This window comes from Lygodium microphyllum, chromosome 4 (assembly GCF_053477565.2).
Source record: "Lygodium microphyllum isolate KBCC chromosome 4, Lygodium_microphyllum_v1.1.10, whole genome shotgun sequence".
In the NCBI taxonomy this organism is placed as follows: domain Eukaryota; kingdom Viridiplantae; phylum Streptophyta; class Polypodiopsida; order Schizaeales; family Lygodiaceae; genus Lygodium; species Lygodium microphyllum.
In genome coordinates, this window is record NC_141138.1 from 31,188,883 (window position 1) to 31,211,718 (window position 22,836).

The window sequence follows — 22,836 nt, forward strand, 5'->3', positions numbered from 1 at the left end:
TACTATGAAGCCACCCTTCCACCCACTATTTTAACTCTTGCCACAGCATCAGATACTGCCTAAGTAGGTCTCCTAAGCTCAAAGTCGTTGGGGGTGGTTACTAGCATCGTAAGAAGATCACTAGTTGCTTGCTTATCTCCTAATTTTGTGCTCCTTGGCTTATGGCCTTGGCTAGCTTGCTCGCCCCTAGCATTCAAGCTCCATCTATTTGGTGCTGCTTAAGGTGTAGTGACATCTCTTGGCTTTAGTTGTTGCGTAGGTGAAGCCGGTGTACTCACAGTAGAGAGATCACTGATTTCATCCTCCAAGATGGGCTTAACGTCCTTTAAGTGTTCTTGGGCTTCTGTCACCCACTCCTTGAATTTATTTACGGCTTCAAGTTGGCACTTTAGATTGGGGTGACCTTAGCACTTATTTTTTCTGCAGTCTCTTTGGAGCGGATGTTTCTACCTTTGCATCAGTGACTTTCTTCCCTACGAGTAGTGTCGTGGCACTCTCAGTTTTAAGTGTGACCTTTGCTTCGCTTTTCTTCTTCCTTCGCCTACGACTCTTCTTTCCTATTGAGGTTGCATCTAGATTGCTAGGCCCTAGCAGTGACACATCGTCCTGGCTTGTCTGTGCTTGGGTCATAACATGCAATGGGATGGGCGTAGCCTCTCCATTGAGTGTTTCAACTCCAAATAACCCCAATGGTATTGATGGCATAATCACCAAACTAGGGGATGGTTTTTGACTAGGGAGATTGGCAAATAGGTGTATAATTCCACACTTTGCACATTTGAGGTCAGCCTTTTCTTGGTTAGCTTGCTCCCTCTCGAGGCAACGTGAGAAAATGTGCCTTGGGTGACCGCAAGTCCAACAAGCGATCGGCTCTTGGGTCTGCCCTCCTAGGCCTCTACCTCTACCTATGCCTAACGCCATCATCGGCATTGGTTGATACTCCATAAGGATCAGATTTTCCTCTTCATTGTATGAGATGTAAGGGTTCACATATGCCTCTTCATCATTCAACTCCTTCACATAGTGGACTGGAGCATCACTTGATGGGTGGGTTACAAAAGGTTTGGGCGAACCTAGGTATGCCCATGGGGTTAATTTCCATCCTGGGGGCGGTTGGTTTTGCGTCATTAGGCGCTGGAAGAGACAATGGGACTCTCCTCCCAAAGAATTTTGGTGGCCTCCTCCCTAGGTACGGATGATTGCCTACTCCCTAGGATGGCTAATTGTAAGGCTGTGAGTATGGAAGTCTTCTTGGAAGTCTACAACGCATGGCATCATGACCGAACCTACTACAATTGGTGCGAGACCGAGATTGAGGGTCTTGACACTTTGTTGGGAGGTGGTTTTTGCCACAATGGACACATTGGACATGTGGGTGCATGGGTCTTCTTACCATCTCTTGCAGTCTAGCTAGCTCCATCTTCATTTCTACTAGCTCTTGACTCTGGTCAACACTTTTCCCTTTATCTTGGGCGCTTGGGGCTAACCGTTTGCTAGATATTGTGACCCTTTTTGAGGATCTAGAATTAGCTTTGTCTTGATTAGAGCTCCAGGAGCTTCTCTCCTTGAGCTGGTCGTTCACTCATTTGGCCTCTTCAAAGACCCTAGCTAGTGCATCTCTCTGTAGGCTCGAGTTTCTTGCCAAGGCCTTGTAGAGTTCCTCACTGCATATTCCATTGATAAATATTGTGGAGACCGCTCTCTCGGTGGGTCGTTCATTAGTTGGGATTCTCTTATAGAGACTTTGCACGAGGGTAATGTAGTCCCTAATGTCCTCTTTGTCCTTTTTCTTGACATTCATTAGTTGTGAACTATGAGATTGTCAGAGTACCTAGTCTTAGAGCATCTCTTAATGAAGATATTCTTGAGGTTGCTGAAGTTGTTGCATTATGCACATCCAAGTTCATGTACCATGTCCTACCCTTATCTCCTAGGCATAGGCTGAAAGGTTGCGAGCGCTAAGCAAGATCGGTGAGGTCGTTAGCATTGCAGACTTGCTCGAATTGCTCTATGAAACTATACGGGTAGTTGCTTGGCTAATATTTGTCTAGCTGCTTTGTGACTGCAGGGATCTTTGATTGGCTCTTGGAGCCCTAGGTGACTCCTAATCTTGCAAGTAATGAGGTTGCTAAGGCTGTCATGCTCTACTCTGCTTGACGTATTGTTAATGAGTTGCTTCATAAGAAGCTCACTCAACATTAAGTCCATCTCTAGCGCTCTCTCTCTCTCTCTCTCTCTCTCTCTCTCTCTCTCTCTCTCTCTCTCTCTCTCTCTCTCTCTCTCTCTCTCTCTCTCTCTCTCTCTCTCTCTCTCTCTCCGCATTCGGTCTTATTTGATTCCTGTTTGCTAGAGCTAACATGTGCTAGACTTCTCACATCTCTATGTTCTGCCGCAATCTCCTAACTTGTTGCTCCTTGTTGTAGGCTGAGATGCTCTGCAGTGCCTCACATGCTAATCTCCTCTCCTCCTTGAGGTTTGCGATGATGTCCTGTGATGGTCTACCATGGTGGTCCATCCGGGTTTGGAGATTGTATTTACTCATAGTTTGCTCGATTTCAACCCAAAAATCTCCCAAGTTGAGCTTGTCGCTTTCATGAGTTGCACTGGTTCCTGCCATGTCTGTGGCCTCTTATTCCACCAAGTTGTTGCTATGGTTGGTCAAGTTGGGCAATGTTGCACCTCCAATGGAGTTAATCCTTATATGCCTTTGGCTCTCTGCCAGGTCTCTCTTGGTCCTATAGATCGGGATTCTTGATGGCCCATCTAGGTTTGAGGGTTGTCTCCTATTGGTGAGTTTGTTCTACCTATTATTTTTGGATGTGTCCCTTTCTTAATTACAAACAACCCTAAACTTATGTACACTCCGAGTGTATGTGGTGTTCTTTTCGTGCACTGTGCAAAATCAAGCTTTCAGTTTTGTTAAGTGCACTTTACATATTGAAAATAATTGTGGGGTGCGAATGCTAGATGCCAGATGCAGGTCTCTCACTCCCTTGTATATTCTTGTCTAGGTATGTTTACAAGCTCAGTTGTTTGCTGGCCACTCTCATGGGTCTCTAGGGTATGTACTATGTCTTTCATCCCGGTCAAATCTTAATCGAGGTCTATGGGTTGATTTGTGGCTCTAAGCAGGCTAGATAGCTAGCGAGTCAGATAGCATTGCTTCTAGGTCTGTAGGTCTCATTGCACGTAGTCAGGAGGCTCCACGAGTTGTTCAATGCGTCTGGAAGGCTAATAGAAGGTTTTCTTGCTCACCATCCACCTTTGGTCCGATTGGATAGGGTATGATTCCCAAAATCAGACGTTCGAGCGTGGGTGGTTCTTGTCCAATTTTGATGTGTCGATTTCTAGGCTCTTCCATTTTGAGTGTTTGATTATTGCGAGTCCGATTGTCCGAATCGGATAAGCCACGTGTTTGAACAAATAGGTTGGGTGGTGTCTAAGTGGTCTGATTTTTGAAATTAGACTGTCCGATTATTCGAAATCGGATGGTTCAAGTCCGATTCTTGGAATGGGACTCTGTCAGAGTCGCATCCAATTCTGGCCACTGTGGTTCTAATCAAGGCAAAAATCAAATTGATGGCAACAATTTCGGGCATGCTAGGCTACACAACCTTCCAAAATGCAAGAATAGACAATGGGGGCAAGGTTTGTATATACCTGGTGCGACCGGAAAACACCCATACGTGACGATTGATTTGTGCTTTGGCCATGGACTCTCTCTTCTCTCTCTTGTCTCTCTCTCTCTCACTGCAAAAGCCTAAAATGAGCCTTCAAACCCCCCTTCCTCATGTCTTAAACCTTTGTTCTAATGACCGATCATTGCCCCATTAGTGCTTATGCCTTGTCAATGGATTTCAACCTCATTTCCCCCCTATTTTTTCCTTGTTTTTAGCTTATTTACAGCAACAACCCTAAAGTGATATCTCTTCGATCTTTGGATCCTATCCTATTCAAAATGCAACAAAAATCACAACTCTAGTACTGAAATGATTTATCCTACCTACCAGATCATCAAAACCCTAAAATACTAACTTGCATTGAAGATTTAACTCTGAAATCTCTTACCTACATTAAGCACCGGTTTGGGGATGAAACCCTACTTCAACACTCGATTTGAAGTGCACAAGTGCTCAAGCTTGAATATGTTGGTCTCAGCAACATAACCAAAATGTAGTGGGAGCTCATGCTCAGCAGCCAAGACCCACCCGCTTATTGCTCAAGCGTTTCAAGCGATCTCTAATGGTTATCTCTCATGTAGCCAACACACCTCCAATCCCACGGGTGTAGTGAGCTTACCTTGATGCTCAAATGAGTAGCCTCCTCTAGTAAGCACTCTGGTAGCTCCACGATCCTAGTTTCTAGGTCAAGGAACCTCATGCCTCCTCCTTTGAGCTCCATCCTCCATAGCCATACATGGGTCAAGGGAAGAGGAGAGAAGGAGAAGAAGCGAGGAGAAGATGGAGAGCTTCTCCACCACGGTCCCTCACCCTCACACACTCACTCCTTCATGCTCTCACACTCCCTCTCTCAAGCACAAGCACACACAAGCAAGAAGAAGAGAAGAAGAGAGGAAGTAGAAGCCACTTTTTCCACACACCAAAGAATGAGCTTCTCATTCACTTTTTGAGTTTATATACAAGCCCTAAATCCCTTGGGCACGCATATGCTTTTTTACATGATTGGGCATATTGCCAAGGTCCTCTTTCCCTATTCCCTTCTAATTTTCATAAGAGGGAGCCTAATGCTCTTTTACAAAATTTTGGCGATGCCTTTGCATTTTAAAATGCGCCTTCACCTTTGACTTGACCTTTTGCACTTTTGGCCTTTCCTCTCTTATTCATTTATTGGGCTGCCTTTTTTCACATTATTCCATATTTTGAATTTTTTTTCTGTGTCACATTGGGGTTAACAACTTGCTAGGCACAATGTTGCAATCATCTTTCTCGTCCTATACTTTACCATTTTTCTTTTCCTTGTGCTTGTCTTCGTGCATTTTATGGAACTATGGCCGAATATGACCTAGCCTCCCACAATAATGACAAGTAAGACTGGACTTATGACTATGGAACTTACTGCAAGATTATCCATACGTCCTAAACTGAGACTTGTTAGAGACTCTACCATGGCCATGTCCATCTTGCCGGCCTCTCATAGTCAATGCATGTGACATGCATGAATCATCCACATTCTTTCTGTTCACATCTTTTGTCAAGAGGGCCCTCTCAACATCCTACAATTCTAGCCCATCCTTAGTATAGAGAGCCTTATGGAAAGTGTCTCATGACTCAAATAGAGTATCAAGCAGAAACAAAGGATGAGAAGTATCCTTGAACTAAATCTCATATGCAAGGCTAAATGGTTGATGATGGAGTGAAATTCATTCAAGTGTGCATACATAGAAGTCTCTTCCTTCATGAGAAATCTATTAACTGTTTTAGCCAATGCATTTGAGATGCAAGACTCTACTTGTCTTAAAGATTCTGAATCTATGTCCAAAGCTCATATGCAGTCCGATTTTAATTATAATATTATAGCAAACTTGCTTAGAGAGTGATAAAATGATTGTGGAATTGCACAATTCATCTAGTTCATTCCAATCCTTAGCCGCAATTTTTTTGGGTTTGGCACTCCATTTTTGAGTGGTCTAATGTGCAATTTTTGCATTAAAACTTACCATATCTGGGCCTTCTAATAGCTATAAGATTTCTCAATATTGAAGATATCACTGTCGCAAGAACCACTAGCCATAATGGGACCAAGAAAGTACAAAGAAGGGCAAGAAAGTCTACTATTGCAAATTAGCCCAAAACCACTACTAAACCAAGTGGAAGACTGGATATTCTACCAAAGTAATGAGCTATCCACAACCTACAAGAAAAAGACTGTCAAGTTTGGGTGATTGCCCTCAAATAGAATGTATAAAACTGAAATGACATGTATTATAATAAACTGCAGGAATATGCCAACAACCAACTATTAATAACCAAGAAGGAAGAAGCTAGGAACAATCGGCACTAAAAGCTATCACAATTGCAATGTGTTAGAAACCATACATGCAATAGACATAAATGTCATGTATAGGGTAGGTCACAAGGATAAATGAAGAGAATTGCCAAATGCATAATCCACTGAGTAAAAGCTCAACATATAACCTAGAAGCATATAATATGATTGACCACATCCTAACAGACGTAAGTACCAAGTCCAAGCCAAGAGATCAAATCAGCCCACGATAGGGTAACTACATCCAATAAATATGAAGAGAGCATGTACATGTCACAATGAGTCATACTATCTCGCTATGATAAGCTCAAGCTCAATTACATAAACCAAATGTTGTATAGTACATCCAAGTGCCAATGTGGCTCAGTACACATAAAGCTGAGTCGCTCCTATTGAAGCAACGGTTGAATGAAAAAGGAGTAAGCAAAGCTCAAAACATCATGTGAATGGCATCCAGACATCCAAGATCCATAGAGCATACATCCAGAATCATAAAACCCGATATACTCTTCAAGCTCGCAACTGCATAAGCCATTAAAGTAAGCAAGGTATGTAACCACAACCGATATCAATGTAACATGGCTTAAATCTCAACTCAAAAGCATGCCATAGCATATCGGGAAGTATACATAACAATCAAAGTAGTGGTACACCCATTGAGTATCCTGTCAAGCACCAATTAGGTGTAAGATTTTCACTGATAAATGCTTGTTGCCTTGTTATTATAGCATTAAAATAACAATGAAATTTGAGATATTTCAAGCTCAAATCTGTCCTAAAAGCATAATCCTATCATTGGGGTACCAAAATAGCATCCCTGAAGCATAAACATGCATTACATAATTTATTGTTTGCTGTCTAAATCAAAACATTTCTATTCTATGTGAAACAAAGAATAGAAAACCACACAGAATCAACTCTGTGAGTGCTCATATTTGTAGTCTTGTCGGGCTCTTCGTTTTTAGCTATAGAATGCTTAAATACAATACTGTATGCAAAAGTTATGGCCAAAATATAATAGTGTTGTCAAGCTGCCCATAACTATCCATGACTTCTATAATATGCTATACATCCACTCAAAATGAATAAAAAGACTACTCCTCAGCTCAATAAGCACGTAACAAGGCTCAGTAAGCCTTGGGAAGCTCCTCAACAAGCATGGAGCAAGCTGGAAGAAAGAAGAACACAATGCATACCTCGAGAGAAAGAAACAATGGCTGTCATGAAACCTTGAGTTGAAGTTATGAATTTACGCTAAAGCAAAGGATGAAGAGAGGATGAAGAAGCTTCTCGAATGGTTGTCTTTGATACTAGTTGAAGGGAGTGAGCCTAGAGTGGAAGTACACGAGTAGAAGCAATAGCTATGGTGGAAGGAGTAAGAGCAAGAGAGAGAAACACACAAGATGTTGAAACTCTACCAGCCACAATGTGTGACCGGCCTTCCATAGTGATGGGTATCTGCCACCTACAGTGTACATGTGTGCAGGTACTATCAATGTAGTAATACACGGGTGGCTAGATACTGGCACCTTTACCCCCTATGTGTAGAGCACTCACTACATCATTACATTAAAAATCATCCTTAGGGGGATTTGCACTCATAGCAGTGCGAAAGGTATCCCATGATTCATGCAGTGTAACCAGTAAGAATAAAAACTTGATATTATCTTCAAATTGAATTCTCTATGATACAAGGTGGTTGAAAATCAAATGAAGCTCATTCAAATGAGTAGACATAGCTATACCCTCCTTCGTGTGAAGGTCCACATACGCCTACTGTGATAATGACAAACTGATAGTGGACTTGCATAGCTCATCAAATTCTACCCAGTCATCTACATTATAAACCTTAGGCTTTATATTCTCTAACTTCAATGTTTTAACCTATCCCTTTTGCACCAAGACTTGCCACATTTGCATCTTCTAGTATTGGACATTATTGGCATCAAGCTTTTCAGTATTGAAAATAGCACTATTGGTTGATGAGTCGCAGATGAGTCAGCCATAGTGAAAGTAAATGTTTGTAAATGACAAGAATATGGGCTATTGTAAGATCAACAAAATAGTACCAAAATTGATCTAAAAGGATGGGAACAAATGAGGCTATATCTATTCACAATTTGCAATTAAAAGAGTGCCAAAATAAACTATTTACTTTCCAAGGAAAATAACCAAAAAAGCAAGCTCCCACTACCAGGGATATCAAGTAGCAATTGGGATATAAAGAATGCAACTAGCAGTGATTGAGCATAGACCACTAGTACCAAAGACTCACAAACTCACAAACTCACAAACTCAAAGTCTCAGTAAATCATGCATCCCATAAGTATATACATAATGCATATAGAAGATCTCAAGAGCAACTGTAGAGATTGGTCAAATGCACAACTAACTGAATAAAGAGCAATGGTACTCAGTGCATAGCCAATATGCATGTATATATCACTTACAAATGAGGTAAGTGCCCGGGTCCTAAGCATATGATACTAAATCAGCCGATAAGCGGAGAAAACTATGTCCAATAGCATAAAAAAGAGTATATACATGAACCAAGAATCCCATTGTCTCAAAGAATTAGTAAGTACAAGTGTTTCCCATTGGAAGAAAATTTAGAATGCAAAGTAAGTAATCAAAGCTCAAAACATATACATCAAAGCAACTAGGAAGCCCAAGCATATCACAAATACATTCGGGAGCATAAGTATCCAATGAAGCTTCAATACCCAAGAATGCTTTACCTATAATAAGTGATAATCATGGAAGCCAAAGTAACTAGCCAAAGCTGAGGTATATCAAATGTAGCTCAAATCTAACTTCCAAAGCATGTCATAACCATATTTAGGCTTATACATCAATGCAAGACATCACCATAGACATGTAGCATACTCAAAATACCATGTAGGCACAATAGGCGTTCAAAGCACAAAACTCATTATTGCATGCTTACTGTCTAAATTGTTATTACTATGATAAACACTTCAATGATGAGCTAATCAAGCTCTAATCAACCTAAAAGCCTTTTCAGAGCATCAATGCATTATCCATGCATTTCAAATATTCTCCATAAGCATTAATAGAGCATAAACTAATAAAATGCTTGCTGTCTAAACCAAAAGCATTATGTTTTGTGTAAAATAGACAACTGAAACTACAAAATCAACTCTCTAAGTGCTAGATTTGTAGCTCTCGTCATGCTATTTGTTTTAGCTATAAACAACTTGAATACAATATCGTATGCAAAAGTTATGACCAAAATACGACAGTGCTTTTAAGCTACCATAGTTGTCCATGACTTTTGTAGCATGCTCTATATCCACTCAAAATGGATAGAATGTCTACTTCTTAGTTCAATAAGCACTCAACAAGGCTTACCTAAGCCCTAGGAAGCTTGTCAATAAGCCAAGAGTAAGTTGGAACAAGCATGGAGAAGGAAACACTCAATGCATATCTTGAGAGGAAGAAACAATGGCTATCATGAAACCTTGAGTTGAAGCTTCTTCATGAGTTGAAGCAAATCGTCGATGAAGCTCCTTGACTCCAAGCTCTAATACTAGTTCTTGAAAGGGAGAGCTTGAATAGAAGCACATGAGTAGAAGCAAGATCAAACCAAGAGCTATGGTGGATGGAGCAAGAGAGAAGAGATAGAGACATCGTACGTGGGAACTCGAACAGTCACAATATATGACTAGCCTTCCTTATTCAATAGTCATTGAAAGAATAAAGAATGAATTGACACTGATGGGTGTCTACCACCTTTGGTATACAAGTGTGTGGGTATAATGTATAGTGAGTAAATGTGGGTGGCTAGGCATAGGCACCTTTACCCACAATGTCTCTTGCCATCTCACATATAACTTCAAACTCAACCCTCTTACCATGGATGGGAAGAAGAAGAAGAAAAGCAAGAAGCAAATGTAGAGTTTCACTTTCCCTTAATCCCTCGCTCAACACACCTTTCACACACTCTCTCATTTACTCTTAACAATTGAGACAAGATGATAGAATAAAATATGTAAATGGAAGGCTTTAATAGTTTCACTAACAGAGCTTCTGCAGCATGGATGCACCAAAGCATAAATACATCCGAGACCTTTCACCTTCATATAGACCAAAATTAGGGTTAGGGCTAGGCCTGAGTAAATTCACTGTATGTATATCCTCTATATCACTTGCATTCAAGGTCTATTTATAAATATCCTTATCTATGAATTTTCCCTAAATAAAACATAACCCTTTTCTATTCAATCTATAAGTAACCCCTTTATATGGGACCTTTCTATATGTAGAAAATATGTACAAAAGGTATTGAAAAATCCCTTATGTTGAACCCATGTGATACATACATATATTTATGACTAACTTCCTCAAGGGGGTTAGGTCATTTCTCTTGGGTGGTGTCCCATTTGTATTTATGGGTTTGCCCCCCAATTTGGATTTTAGAGTTTACACTCCACTTTGTGCTTTAGGGTTTGTACCCTCTGTTGGGTGTCCTGCCCATTTTGTCCAACTCACACACACACAAATCCATGATTCTACCTTAGCCTCTCCCAACACACACACACACACACACACACACACACAAAGGATGGTTGGCAAGTCTTAACATTATCTATTCCTTGCCATATGAGAGAGAGAGAGAGAGAGAGAGAGAGAGAGAGAGAGAGAGAGAGAGATTCAATTTTGGTGTCATTAGATATCCATTATGGCTCCTTTGTATACTCAAGAAAAACATAATTGAATGTAGAAGATATTGTGGTGAATAGGGAAATGAGATCCTAACAACAACACCTCAATATCCATTAGAAGCCTAGACCCAAAGGGGAGAGTTTGATTTTCAATGTTACCCCAATATTTGAGCACTGACCTTTAAGTTAAGATTTGCATGAAGAAAAAGGGGGCAAGAACTACATACACAATGTGTGGAATTTGTTAACTCATGATTTTCACCAATCTTTTGCTTATGTATAGGGAGCAATGCTTACTCAACTTCATCTATATATAATTTACAATGTAGTTTTCTTAGCTTAAATGAAGAACTTAACTAGTTGAGCCCTTACTTTTTAGGGTCAAAATTAGAGTTATTTATCCAAATAGTAGTGATTGCAATGTCAAAGTTTGATCAAAGATGGTTAAAGATAGGTTAAACAAAGTCAATCAAGGTTGAGCTTCAAAGAAGGAAGTGTCTTAGAGTCAAAGTTGATTGCAATGTCAAAGTTGATCAAAGATGGTTAAAGATAGGTTAAACAAAGTCAATCAAGGTTGAGCTTCAAAGAAGGAAGTGTCTTAGAGTCAAAAAGCAAACAAACTACCAAAAATAACGATTTCAAAAATAGCAATTGCTTAAAGTAATGGACTACTAAAAATAGCAATGGGCAACTTGAAGTTGAGAAAGCAAAGAAGAAGGCTAGTTGGTCACTTTATGCATAGACAAAGAAGAAGAGATCACCTCATGATAATTCATGGACAACACATATCGCTCACTTTATGCATAGACAAAGTATTATATGTGGTATCCTAAATTTTCATTTAGTTCAAAACAATAGATGTGCAAAAGGTACCGTTCATTATACCTATAAACTAAGCAATCTCGCAGTGCTAACTAATCCCTTAATTTTTTGGCCCTCCAAGACTTAACGGTAGCCAATAAAATTTCTATATGCCATTTGAAGTATCCATCCTTTGGGGTGTCAATATAGTTGATCACTAACCGGTGCTAACTTGATTCGGGTTTTCATTTAGTTGGGTAGCATAAGACTACTTTATCAAGTATGATGACTTAGTAAGTTAATGAACTTGCAACTTGGGATATTGCAAAATGTCAATGTGTGCTTTTTTTGGGTGCATTTTGGGATATTATGCTCTAGATGATGTAAATGTTTTCAAAACTCCAAGATATTGACAAAGAGAAGTGAGTAAGAAACCAAGCAAATTCTAGTTGCCTCAATAATGTTTCAAACAACAAAAGAAAAACCTAATGGCGATGCTCTTGCATGCGCTAGTGCGCCCTTGTTGTTGGAAAGTTCAATTTATTCATGAGCGTCTACAAACTTGTATGATATTGTTTTGAATATAGCATGTTGTTAAAATGTACAATTCGATTTATGGAAGCATGTACAACCTTATGTATTTGAGCTATAACTTTCTATATGTACAGAATTTGCAAATGTATATATTTGGCAAGGGTATGAAACTTTGGATTTTGAGCATCTCCATGCATAAATTACAATCTCCAAGTGCATATGTCACAAAAACATAAAGACCCATGGATCAGCATCTCCATGCAGAGGCACTAAGAATGCCTCTGTCTTGCCATCCTAAAAGCAAGCTCCCTCCATCTTCCACTATAGTATATCCATCACAAGGATAAAGACCCAGCAATACTTTGGACTGAGTGACAGCATTAGCACTCAGGGGGACATGATAGAATCCAATGTCTTCCATGATTTTCCTCCACTTGTCAAGCTTCTCATGCCTCTCCACTCTTTCTGGCCCCTCACAGGCCACAATGTTGGTTATCTCATTGGCAAACAGCAGCTGCTCAACTTTGGTCCTCTCTGGGCTTGTCTGTGGCAGAGTGGCATCCAAGGAATCAAAGATGGCAGAGTAGTAGTGCAGTGCCTCCAGGAACCTGCCCAGGAAGAAAGGCCCATTGTGGCTTGCCTCTTGCTCCACCAGAGTGACTATGTGTGGGGCCTGGTCCCTTATCAGCTGCAGTACCCCAAACAAAGGGAACTTGGGCTCTGACAGAAGCCTGTGCAGCCTGTTAACTGAATTAACTGCCAAGGCCTCCCCCACCCTCCTCTGCAGCATATGTGCCCTCAAATCCTCCAGCCTCTCTCCCACAGCATGGAACTCAAATGGCACATGTAAGGACCCTGCCAGCTCCGCCAGCCTCTTGCCAGTCTCCTTCACAGATTGCAATGGCATGCCCACACCAGTTATCCGCAGCCGCGGTGCCCCCCTCGGCCTCGCTGCCAATGCTTGTATGAAAGCAGGCCATTGGTAGCCTTGATTGATGTCCAAATCTACAATGTGCACCTTCTCTTCTGCATCAAAGGCTTCAAAGATGGCCTGGTTTGATATAAAGTGAGCAAATTTGACATATGGACATGCCTGGTAGAGGATTTGGTATGCTGCTAGGACTTCATCAGATATGGCAGGATCATACGAGCGGAGGGCCAGATATGACCGGCTTCCAGTCCCTGTTAACCTTGACTGGAGGGCCTCTGTGAAGTATGCAGCCACTCTCTGGATCGAGTCACCCGTTATAGATACAATGCCTTGCAACTCATACAAGGCCGATTTTGCTCCCAAGCAATCCTGTTTGGCAACCGATTCTGCAGCTGCTAAGAGAAGGTGAACCAACCGCAATCCATTGTCTTGATGTGGCTGCATTAAGACAAACAAGTTTTGACTCTAAGACCCAGTCATGCAATCGATGTGCTGCACCAATCGAGGTCTCTATCATGTGGGATCCATAACATACATGATCTTGAGTATTTGTGAAGCTATGGCATGTTCAGGGCCAGTAAACATCCATAGAGCTAAGCATTGATGCTTGCACATGTGAGTTGTGCCTGCTGGTTTTTAGACAGTGGAAAATCATTACATCTATACTAATTTTACATCTATAATTACTATTATTATTGGCATTAGTGTGTTGCAATTGATTTAGATGACTGAACCATGTGTATGTGCTGGTTTTTTAGACGGTGGAAAATGTGAATCATTAAGCAGTACATCTGTGCTAACTTTGTTACTATTAGTGTATTACCATTGATTTAGGTGACTGCATCATGGGCAGGGTTGGCCTTTGTTGTGAAGGGGAAAACATCTCATATGGGTCACTAATCGCAGATGCTGGCATAGAAATGCTTGTGAGGAAAGAAGCTTCTTGTGGGTGCAAATCGATGGACCGGGTAGTTCTGATCTGCTGTTGATTGATTTTTTGAGATAAATAGCCCATGGAAGGCAGAGAATTGGGAAGCTTAGGGGGAGAACTCGAGTATGGGCTGTTTTCAGAGACATGTGAGGAGGACTGTGTATTGGACAATGTTTGGTTGTTTGGTACTGGTAGTGGGTTGCTTATGTAACAGGTAGGGGGAAAAGAAAGGGTGCCCGGATAGTTATTTCTTGGAGATCTTGTAGGCTTTGAGTGGCTCAGTTGGGGTGCACTAAGGACCTTGTGGAGAGCATTTGAGGGCCCAAACTGTTGCAAAAATGGTTCTGAGCTGGATGCATTTCCTATTGTCCTCTGAATTCTAGGTAGCGGCTCCCCAGCGAAGAATTCAGAAACATAAGGCTTTGATGACTGCCATTCATAAGCTGTCTTGGAGGAGTCTAGTTGCTGAAGATCCAGGTCCAAGGAGCCTGTTGTGGGGGAAAAACCATTCTGTGAGCTCTCACCGAAGGATGATGAAGAGGGCTCAACATCTTCTCTGGATGGTGAGAAAAGCATGGCCTCTGGTGCCGGCTCGATAAGCTCGTGGATCATCTCCATCCAACAAGAGAGATTATGGCTTCCTAAGGATTGTGGTGTATGGATCATGGTGGTAGTGCTTGAACCCTCACCAACAGATGGGTAGTCCATCCTGTTTGAGGATGTATCATGATGGTTAGATGGTAGGCCATCAGATAAGCTAGGATGGAGATCCTCGGACCGCTTAAATCTTGGCCTGGCACTTAACAAAGAGCCTATACTCCCACAAAGGGAGTCTTGCATTGTTACCCACCTGCTTAAACTCTGCAAAGAGTGGCTGTTAATTTTGTTAACTCATATGAGAGGCAATGCCATCCCAGAACCATGAGACATGCATCTGTAAGCTCTTGATGTTCTGCTAAAATCTCATGTAACCAAAGGTTATGTTCAGCGAGAGGGAATGTTTGTGGTGATGCTAATCTTGATATTTTCACATGTCATTGCTTTGCAGACTGCCTGAGGGGGGGGGCCAAAGGGAGGTATTCGAAGGTCGTTATCTTCAAGAGTAAATTAAACTGCAATTTAGGAGAGATGGATTAAGAGAATAGTTGGAGATTATGTTGATCTCTCTCTCTCTCTCTCTGTGTCTGTGTGTGATCAGCTGTACAGCCAGGCTGTGTGCATGCGTGTGTGTCAGACAGCTTCCTAGATGACGGGCATTACAAAGCAACAAGCTTACGGCTGCTGGCCATCTTCTTTGCAGAAACCAAAACACAATAGAAGTTCGGCAGAAGGGATAACCCATCAGGTCTTTTTAAACATTGAAGATCGGTCGATAGGCTACCGGGGTAATATGACATGATATATCCTTCTATATATACCCTCGGTCCCCACCCCTTATTTACATACGTATCAGCATAGTTCACGTTATCCATATGTAGGTCCATCCCTTAACAATGAAATTTCTTAATACAAAAGAAATACTCACGGAATATGGAAAGAGATCTTGGAAATCTAAATGATGTGTCTGTGTTAGGGCTGTTAGCTTCCACGTACCAGAACATCTCTTGCATGCAACCCAACATAACCTCTTTAAGTATCAAGCAACTAGCATATTTCGATGGTTGTGCAATGGCCTTCTTTTGTTGTTGCAAACAAAGACGTATGACACAACAAGTGCCAAAACAAACTCTTGAGGTAAAGTGCAAACTATAATTGCTCATCAATTCCATGTATGAAAGAGTGTGCTACAAGTTTCATCAATTTATGAGGCGAAGTTTGAAAAGCGTTGATAGTTCCACTACAAGAGCAATAAATAAGGGGCATAATTGTAGATTGTAGTTATACAAGGGCAATGTGATGCACTCTTTTGGTCTCAGATGTTAATGCCTCTTAGCCTTGATGTTAGCCATTCCTCCTCTTGACCTTATTTTGAGTAGATGCCCAACCTAATTAATTGCATTGATCATGCAACACTAATACCCCTTCATCATCTTTTCTCCAATAGAAAGCAAGTTTCTCAATTGTGGATGGTCATATAAACACGCCATTTAATTATGACAATTACACAGGCTTACCCTCCTCTCTCTCTCTCTCCTCCCTTCAAGAGTGGCGCCAATATTTATTTTGACATGCTTATTTATTAAAGCACTTGACATATATTTATTATTTTGTATGCGCATGGGCGCACGATTTAAATATTTGTTATTTGACATTGTATTTGGGCACAACCCGACTCTTTGAGCACCCAACCGCTTTATTCTTTAGTTGGACAAAAGCAAACACAAAAGCTAAAGTGTGCTAATTGTAAATTTGGGCTATTTTTTGAGCTTAGAGATGAATAATATATTAAATACATGCTTTGTGGAGCGCTCACATAAGGCATGGGGGAAGATTGTACCCAATTAGTCTTTTGCTTCATGTCGTGCAAGTCTTCTCTCTTGTTTTTTGTGCAAAAGTAGAGTTCTTTTGTTCTTGGGGACCTTCCGGCGCTTGCTACATACGCATACAACATCCGATCTGTGCACCAGTGATATCAAAGTGAAGCTGAGATCGAGGACTTCCAATCGCTTACCATCTCACGTGAAGGCAAAGCTCCTGGAACAATTGAGCTCTACAGTTAGTCTTACAGCAATCCCTCAATACCAGCGTGTACCTGGCGGTGAAGAACCCCTTGCTACACACTTGGATCGCGAAGGACCAGCCTCTACAAGCGGAGGACCACACGGGAAGCTCCTTCATTAAGTCGTTTATTCTCAGAAGAAAGAGATAAGAATTTTCAATTAGTGTGATTATAAATCTTAATAATATTTATAAAAAGCTTAATCTCCTAAAATTAACGACAGCGACAGCAGGATGAACTCAATGTCATTGACTGTGATCAGGACATGCCGCCGTCCTTAAACAAACGATTTAAGTTATTAAGCTTTTTCAAAGCTTAAAGATTTTAAGCTTCTCTAAAGCTTAAAATAATTTTCTTCTTTAAATCTTCTCCATAGTAGCAGTTCCCACAGAATCAATCACGAACTCGTTTTCAACCTCTCGGCAAGCCCCTGTTCACACCTGCGCTGTGACAGCGTTGATTTCCAGCACACAGATTGCTATACACAGTCTACATGGATGAAGTATACGCTTGGAAGAAGATCGTGACATCAACTTCAGCATCTGCAAAGAAGAAATATTACAAAAAGCCATTAAAAAAAAGAAGAGAAATAAGCCTTGTAAACCCGACTTTGAGGTACGCTCATCTTGCTAACAATATTTCGAGTCTGTGAGATTGTTTGAAATTTTGCAGGATGTCCGATCAAACCATGGAAGATTTTATGGCCGAAGGTGATTTATCGAAACCAATGATGGAGCAAAAACTGGACCTAATTATGATGCAGCTTCAAGAGGAATGAAGAGCACGTCAAACTTTGCAAGCTCAATTGGCCAGTCTGCAACGATCTACCACCGATCAAGATGGACCGCAATCTGAAGATATTTTACGACGTACGATCGATGCGACACTTGAAGCGCAATCTATTCGGAAAGAAACAAAGATAAGTAAAAGAAATTTCAAATTTCGTACTTTCAATGGGTCACGCAATGGAAAGACTATACTTGCTTTTATCAGTCAATTTGATTATTATTTCCATGAAGAACATTATGCTGAGAAAGACAAAATTAAGTGTGTCTCTAATCATTTAGTGGACAGAGCATCCCTATAGTGGACTATTGTCCGCAAAAGCATTGATTGTTCTACTACTTGGGAGACTTTCCAAAAGAAATTTTTGCAGAATTTTCTTCCACCCCAATTCTACGAAAAAGCAATCAAACAGTGGAATCTTCTACAACAGAGGGATCATGAGTCTATTTCACAATATACCGAGTGTTTTTGGAATGCTTTATTGCAACTTCGAATGCTCGAAGATGTACCTGAGGCAACCCATAAACACAAGTTTATGTCTGGCTTACTTGGTCATTTTTATGCGGAGGTAAACACATTCAAGCCAACGACTCTCTAAGATGCAATTTCCTTGGCCCATGATGTTGAAGACAAAATTCGAGGATGAGAGAAGCGACCACAACAATTCCCAACTAATGGTAACTTCGGTTCAAAACAATTCAATTCAAATTTTCAAAGATTCAATCAAAATTGCTTCCTTCCATCTTCATTCCGTAAATCTTGGACACGACCCCCTGCTTTACCATCAAACACAAAAACAAATCCTAAGCTATCTTTCCAGCCAAATCCCAACATTCCTAAACTTTTCGCTATTACCAATAATGTGTCTAAGGCCAAATCCGTAGTCTGTTACAAATGCCATCAATCTGGACATCTAGCGGCGAATTGTCAATCCAAAAAGCCAACTGTTCACATAAACTATTTGGGAGCGAAAGAAGCTGAAGATCATGAAGAAATGCCAGATTTCACGGAAGACGATGACGATATCAGTACTACTTCAGATACTTTACCAAGTATGCCAAATCCCCATTCTTTATTAACGATGAAATGTCTTGTGCATGGTAGAGAAAATACTATTTTACATGATGATGGGAACACACTTGACTTTATTTCTGCAAAATTGGTCAAAGAATTGAAATTACGTACTGTTTCTACTCATTATCACATCAAGGCCGCATTCTTAGGCACTAGATACAATGGAACACAAGAAGTGAATAACTTAGAAATTAAAATTGGTGATTATGTTGAACATAGGAATTTCTTAGTTGCGCCTTTGCAATCTAGTGACATTATCTTAGGAATGCCTTGGCGTCATTAGTAGAATCCCAATATAGACTATTCCACACATTCAATGAAGATTCATTCTAATGGGAAACAAATCACATTGGGTATGCACACTTTTGATAATTTTCCATTGCTTAGTCATACACAAACTAAACGTGCATTATGAAAAGGTAGCAAATCCTACTTAATATGGGTGAATGAAATTGAAGTTAAAGAAAATTAGATGCATCTTAGGTACGCACAATTTCTTTCACAATTTCAAGATTGTTTTGTTGCTGACTTACCACCTGGCTTACTACCTATACGTCCTGAAGATCAAAAAATAGACCTAATTCCTGGATCACAACCACCATGTAAAGCACCTTATAGACATAACCAAATTGAATAGAAAGAAATTCAAGTCCAAGTTGAAGAATTGTTAACCCGAGGGCTCATTAGACCCAGTAGTTCTCCATTTGGTGCACCTGTCCTATTAGTGAAGAAGAAAAACAATACCTATAGGATGTGCATTGATTATTGTGCCCTAAATAGGATCACTGTCAAGAATAGATATCCGATTCCTAGGGTAGACGATCTTATGGACAAACTACAAGGGTCTGCAATATTTAGCATGATAGATATTAATTCTGGATACCATCAAGTACGATTGGACACATCTGATATTTTCAAAACTGCATTTAGAACACAATTTGGACACTATGAATTCCTTGTTATGCCTTTTGGTTTAACTAATGTACCAGTCACATTCAGTCGTATGATGAATCACATATTTTTGAAGCATCAACATTGTGTCATTGTTTTTTTTTATGACATATTGGTTTTCAGTAAGAATGAAAATAAGCATTATGAATATTTATCTTTGGTTTTCAAATTATTGAAAGAGAATCAATTATATGCTAATCCTGAAAAGAGTGAATTTTTCAAAACACAAATTGAATACTTAGGACGTATTGTTTAATTTGAAGGTATTAAAGTTGACCCTAAAAAGATAGAAGCAATTTTGAATTGGCCAATACCTAAAAATGTGCATGAATTACGTTCTTTCTTAGGTCTTGCTAGCTTTTACAGAAAATTTGTGAGAAATTTTTCATTGCTTGCATTACCTTTGAAAAAATTATCAAAGAAAGGTATTGTGTATCATTGGTCCGAAAATAAGCAAAAGTCCTTTGATTTACTGAAACATGCTTTAACTCATGCTCCTGTATTGCAATTACCTTTGACTTCAATAGATCATTTTTCCTAGTAGTCACTGATGCTAGTGGATCTGGAATAGGAGCAATCCTTATGCAAGATTCCCATCCCATAGCCTACTCTAGCTACAAACTTAAACCCTCTAAACTTAAGTATTCTACTTATGATAAGGAATTGCTAGCTGTAGTACAAGCTTAACATCAATGGAAACACTATTTAATGGGATTTGAATTCATGATCAAAACTGATCAACAAAGTATTAAACATCTCCTTAGTTAGCCACAAATATCTGACAGACACATTAAATGGGCTGCTTTTATTCAAAGTTTTCATCCACTTATCCAATACCAACCTGGAAAAGAGAATGTTATTGCCAATGCCTTGAGTAGAAGACCAACTTCTTGAGGGTAGGATTTGTGCTCATTTAGAGGCCTATGATTGGTTCAATCCAAGGAATGTTGTACATGTGAGGACTAACTCCACCACAAAATCTACTTGCTCTAAGGGGTGTTGTAATTGGTTTAGACATGGGAATCTTGCAAAGGGTTTGGATCATCTCCATGGTTTCACTGTGAGATTGTCAATGATAAAGGCAAGGAGATATAAAAGGCATTGCTTGATACAATGACTGAAGATTGAGTGGTGGAAAGGCCATCACAGGGGCAAGGCTTGCTCATATGAAAGCTTGAGAGTCATGGAGATTTTAGACAGTCTCATGCTAGACCTAGGATGGAGATAGAAGCCTTTATGGCCTGACATTTATGAGCATTGGAAGACCCAATTCTAGATAAGGGTAGTTTTTGGCTTTGCATCAATAATTCCAATCTAGAGTGATTTACTCGATAATCTAATCATGGTGGTTGTTTACTTGCTACTAATAGTTCCAGTTGGTGGTTTCTGGCTCGATATAGTGTAATATTAGGCTAGATCTAGATCTTGGTATAGGGCTATTTTTCTCAGAGCCAATTTTGTGATTGAAAAATGGCCATTAAATTTATATTAGAAATATGGATTATTTGGCAAAATTATTTTCACTTATTTTTATGTATATGCTTTAAAGGTATGAAATGAACATGTGTGAAAGAATTAATTAATGAATTTGATTTTGAATGTCCAAACTAAATATGCTAGGACCCTAATTAGAAAAGTAAAGATGTTTTGAGTATGTGTGTGGAAATTGGGAGGGCAAATATCATGAGGGAAGTTGTCCTATGGCTAGGTAGACTTGATTAGTTGAGTGGCTTCTCTCAACAATTAAGGTCTAGAGATAAATTATGAATATCTAAGGTTCAAGTTGAGTGGCTTTTTCAGCAATTAAGGTTTAAAGCTAAATGATGAATTCCTACTGTCCAAGTCTTAAGACTCAACATAGCATCAAGCTTGTATATCTTTGATTGAATATTCACAATGACATGAACAACGACACACAAATCAAGAAACACAATTAGAATAATGGGGCCAATGTGAGACTATGCCTTATGGTGATATTCTACTCCCCTTTGTTTTCAAGTATGGTGCTTTTTTGCTTGGATTTTTTGATTGATCACAAAAGTCGCTTTCTTAACTTGATGCTAAAATACTATAAGGGGCTATATGTGAGTCATTTGGAACCTCACATTGATCCTCCTAGATCAAGTCAGATGCTGTCTTGTGAGGTAGACCCAAAAGCAACCTAACCATCTAAACTCATATGTTTCATAGGATTCAAGTTGTGAGACTTGGGACAAGCAACTGGGTGACTACCCACTTAGGTTTCTTAGGTGGATATGTCTCATGTGGTATCAAAGCTCAATCTCTTAAGACAAGTAGACTCTAAAAATAGAATTAGAAACAAGACATAGAAATTGTTTGATATCCCTATTTGAATTAAAATTTAAAGGAATATGTTTTGTGAAGTGGTAACCTAGAGGATAAAATTTTTCTTAGGTCATTCTCAACAATTGGCTTATGTTTTACAAAAGTAGTAACCTAGAGGATCAATTTTTTCTCAAGTCATTCTCGTCAATCAACTTATGGAACATGAGATTTTTGAGGATATATATGCTTCATCTTGTGGTTTGAATGATGATTGTTTTTGCTATTCCATCACCTTGATGGTGTTCAAGGTTATCTTTGGCTCGGATTTTGGGGAGGCCTAAATAGAAGGTTAGTCAGACCAATTGTCCACAATCTAATGAGTAGAAGGCTAAGAGGGCCAAGATCCCTTATGCATCTATAATGGGCAATTTAATGTATGCCATGATAGCAACTCATCCTAACATAGGATTTATAGTGGGAGTTGTGGCACACTATATGGCTACACCTGGAAGGTGGTATTGGGATGCCGTGAAGGGTATCATGAGTTGTGGGGTATATTGACTCTGGTAGACACCTTAAGGTAAGGATACAGAAGTCATAGGATATACTAACTTTGATTATGTAAGACATTCAAAGAGTAGTAGGAAGTCCACCTCTGGCTATGTATTTATCTTTGCTAGAGGTATGCTTCTTGGATGTCTAGGGTGTAGAAATGCAGGGCCCTATCTACGTCCGAGGCAGAGTATGTTGCAACTACTAACTTTGATTATGTTAAGACATTTAAAGAGTAGTAGGAAGTCCACCTCTGGCTATGTATTTATATTTGATAGAGGTATGCTTCTTGGATGTCTAGGGTGTAGAAATGCAAGGCCCTATCTACGTCCGAGGCAGAGTATGTTGCAACTACTAAGACTTGCAACCAAGGAGCCTCTTTGGTTAGGCCACTTGGTGGTAGATCTTAGTATTATTGATATGGTCCCTATAATGCATTCAAATTCTATGAGTGCTATTCACTTGGCCAAGAATCTGGTCTTCCATTGCAAAGACAAAGGACATTGAAATACGTTACAACTTTATGAGAAAGATCATTGAGGAAAAGTCCATTGAGCTTATCAAGATCTCAATTGACCAAAATCCTACAAATCTACTCACTAAAAGTCTCTCAGCAAAGAGTTTTGCCTTCTTTAGAAAG

At 39.9% G+C, this 22,836-nt stretch overlaps 1 protein-coding gene across 1 annotated transcript; it reads right to left on the reverse strand.

Annotated features, from left to right (window-relative positions):
• Nucleotides 1–12,166: 12,166 nt before the first annotated feature.
• Nucleotides 12,167–14,610, reverse strand: LOC148036918 (GRAS family protein RAM1-like). The gene is made up of 2 exons (XM_087677206.1): nt 13,797–14,610; nt 12,167–13,420 (listed from the first exon to the last, which is right to left on the reverse strand). The coding sequence occupies exons 1-2, from the start codon at nt 14,594–14,596 to the stop codon at nt 12,274–12,276; spliced, it is 1,947 nt and encodes a 648-aa protein (XP_087533332.1). The 5' UTR covers nt 14,597–14,610; the 3' UTR covers nt 12,167–12,273.
• Nucleotides 14,611–22,836: the final 8,226 nt, after the last annotated feature.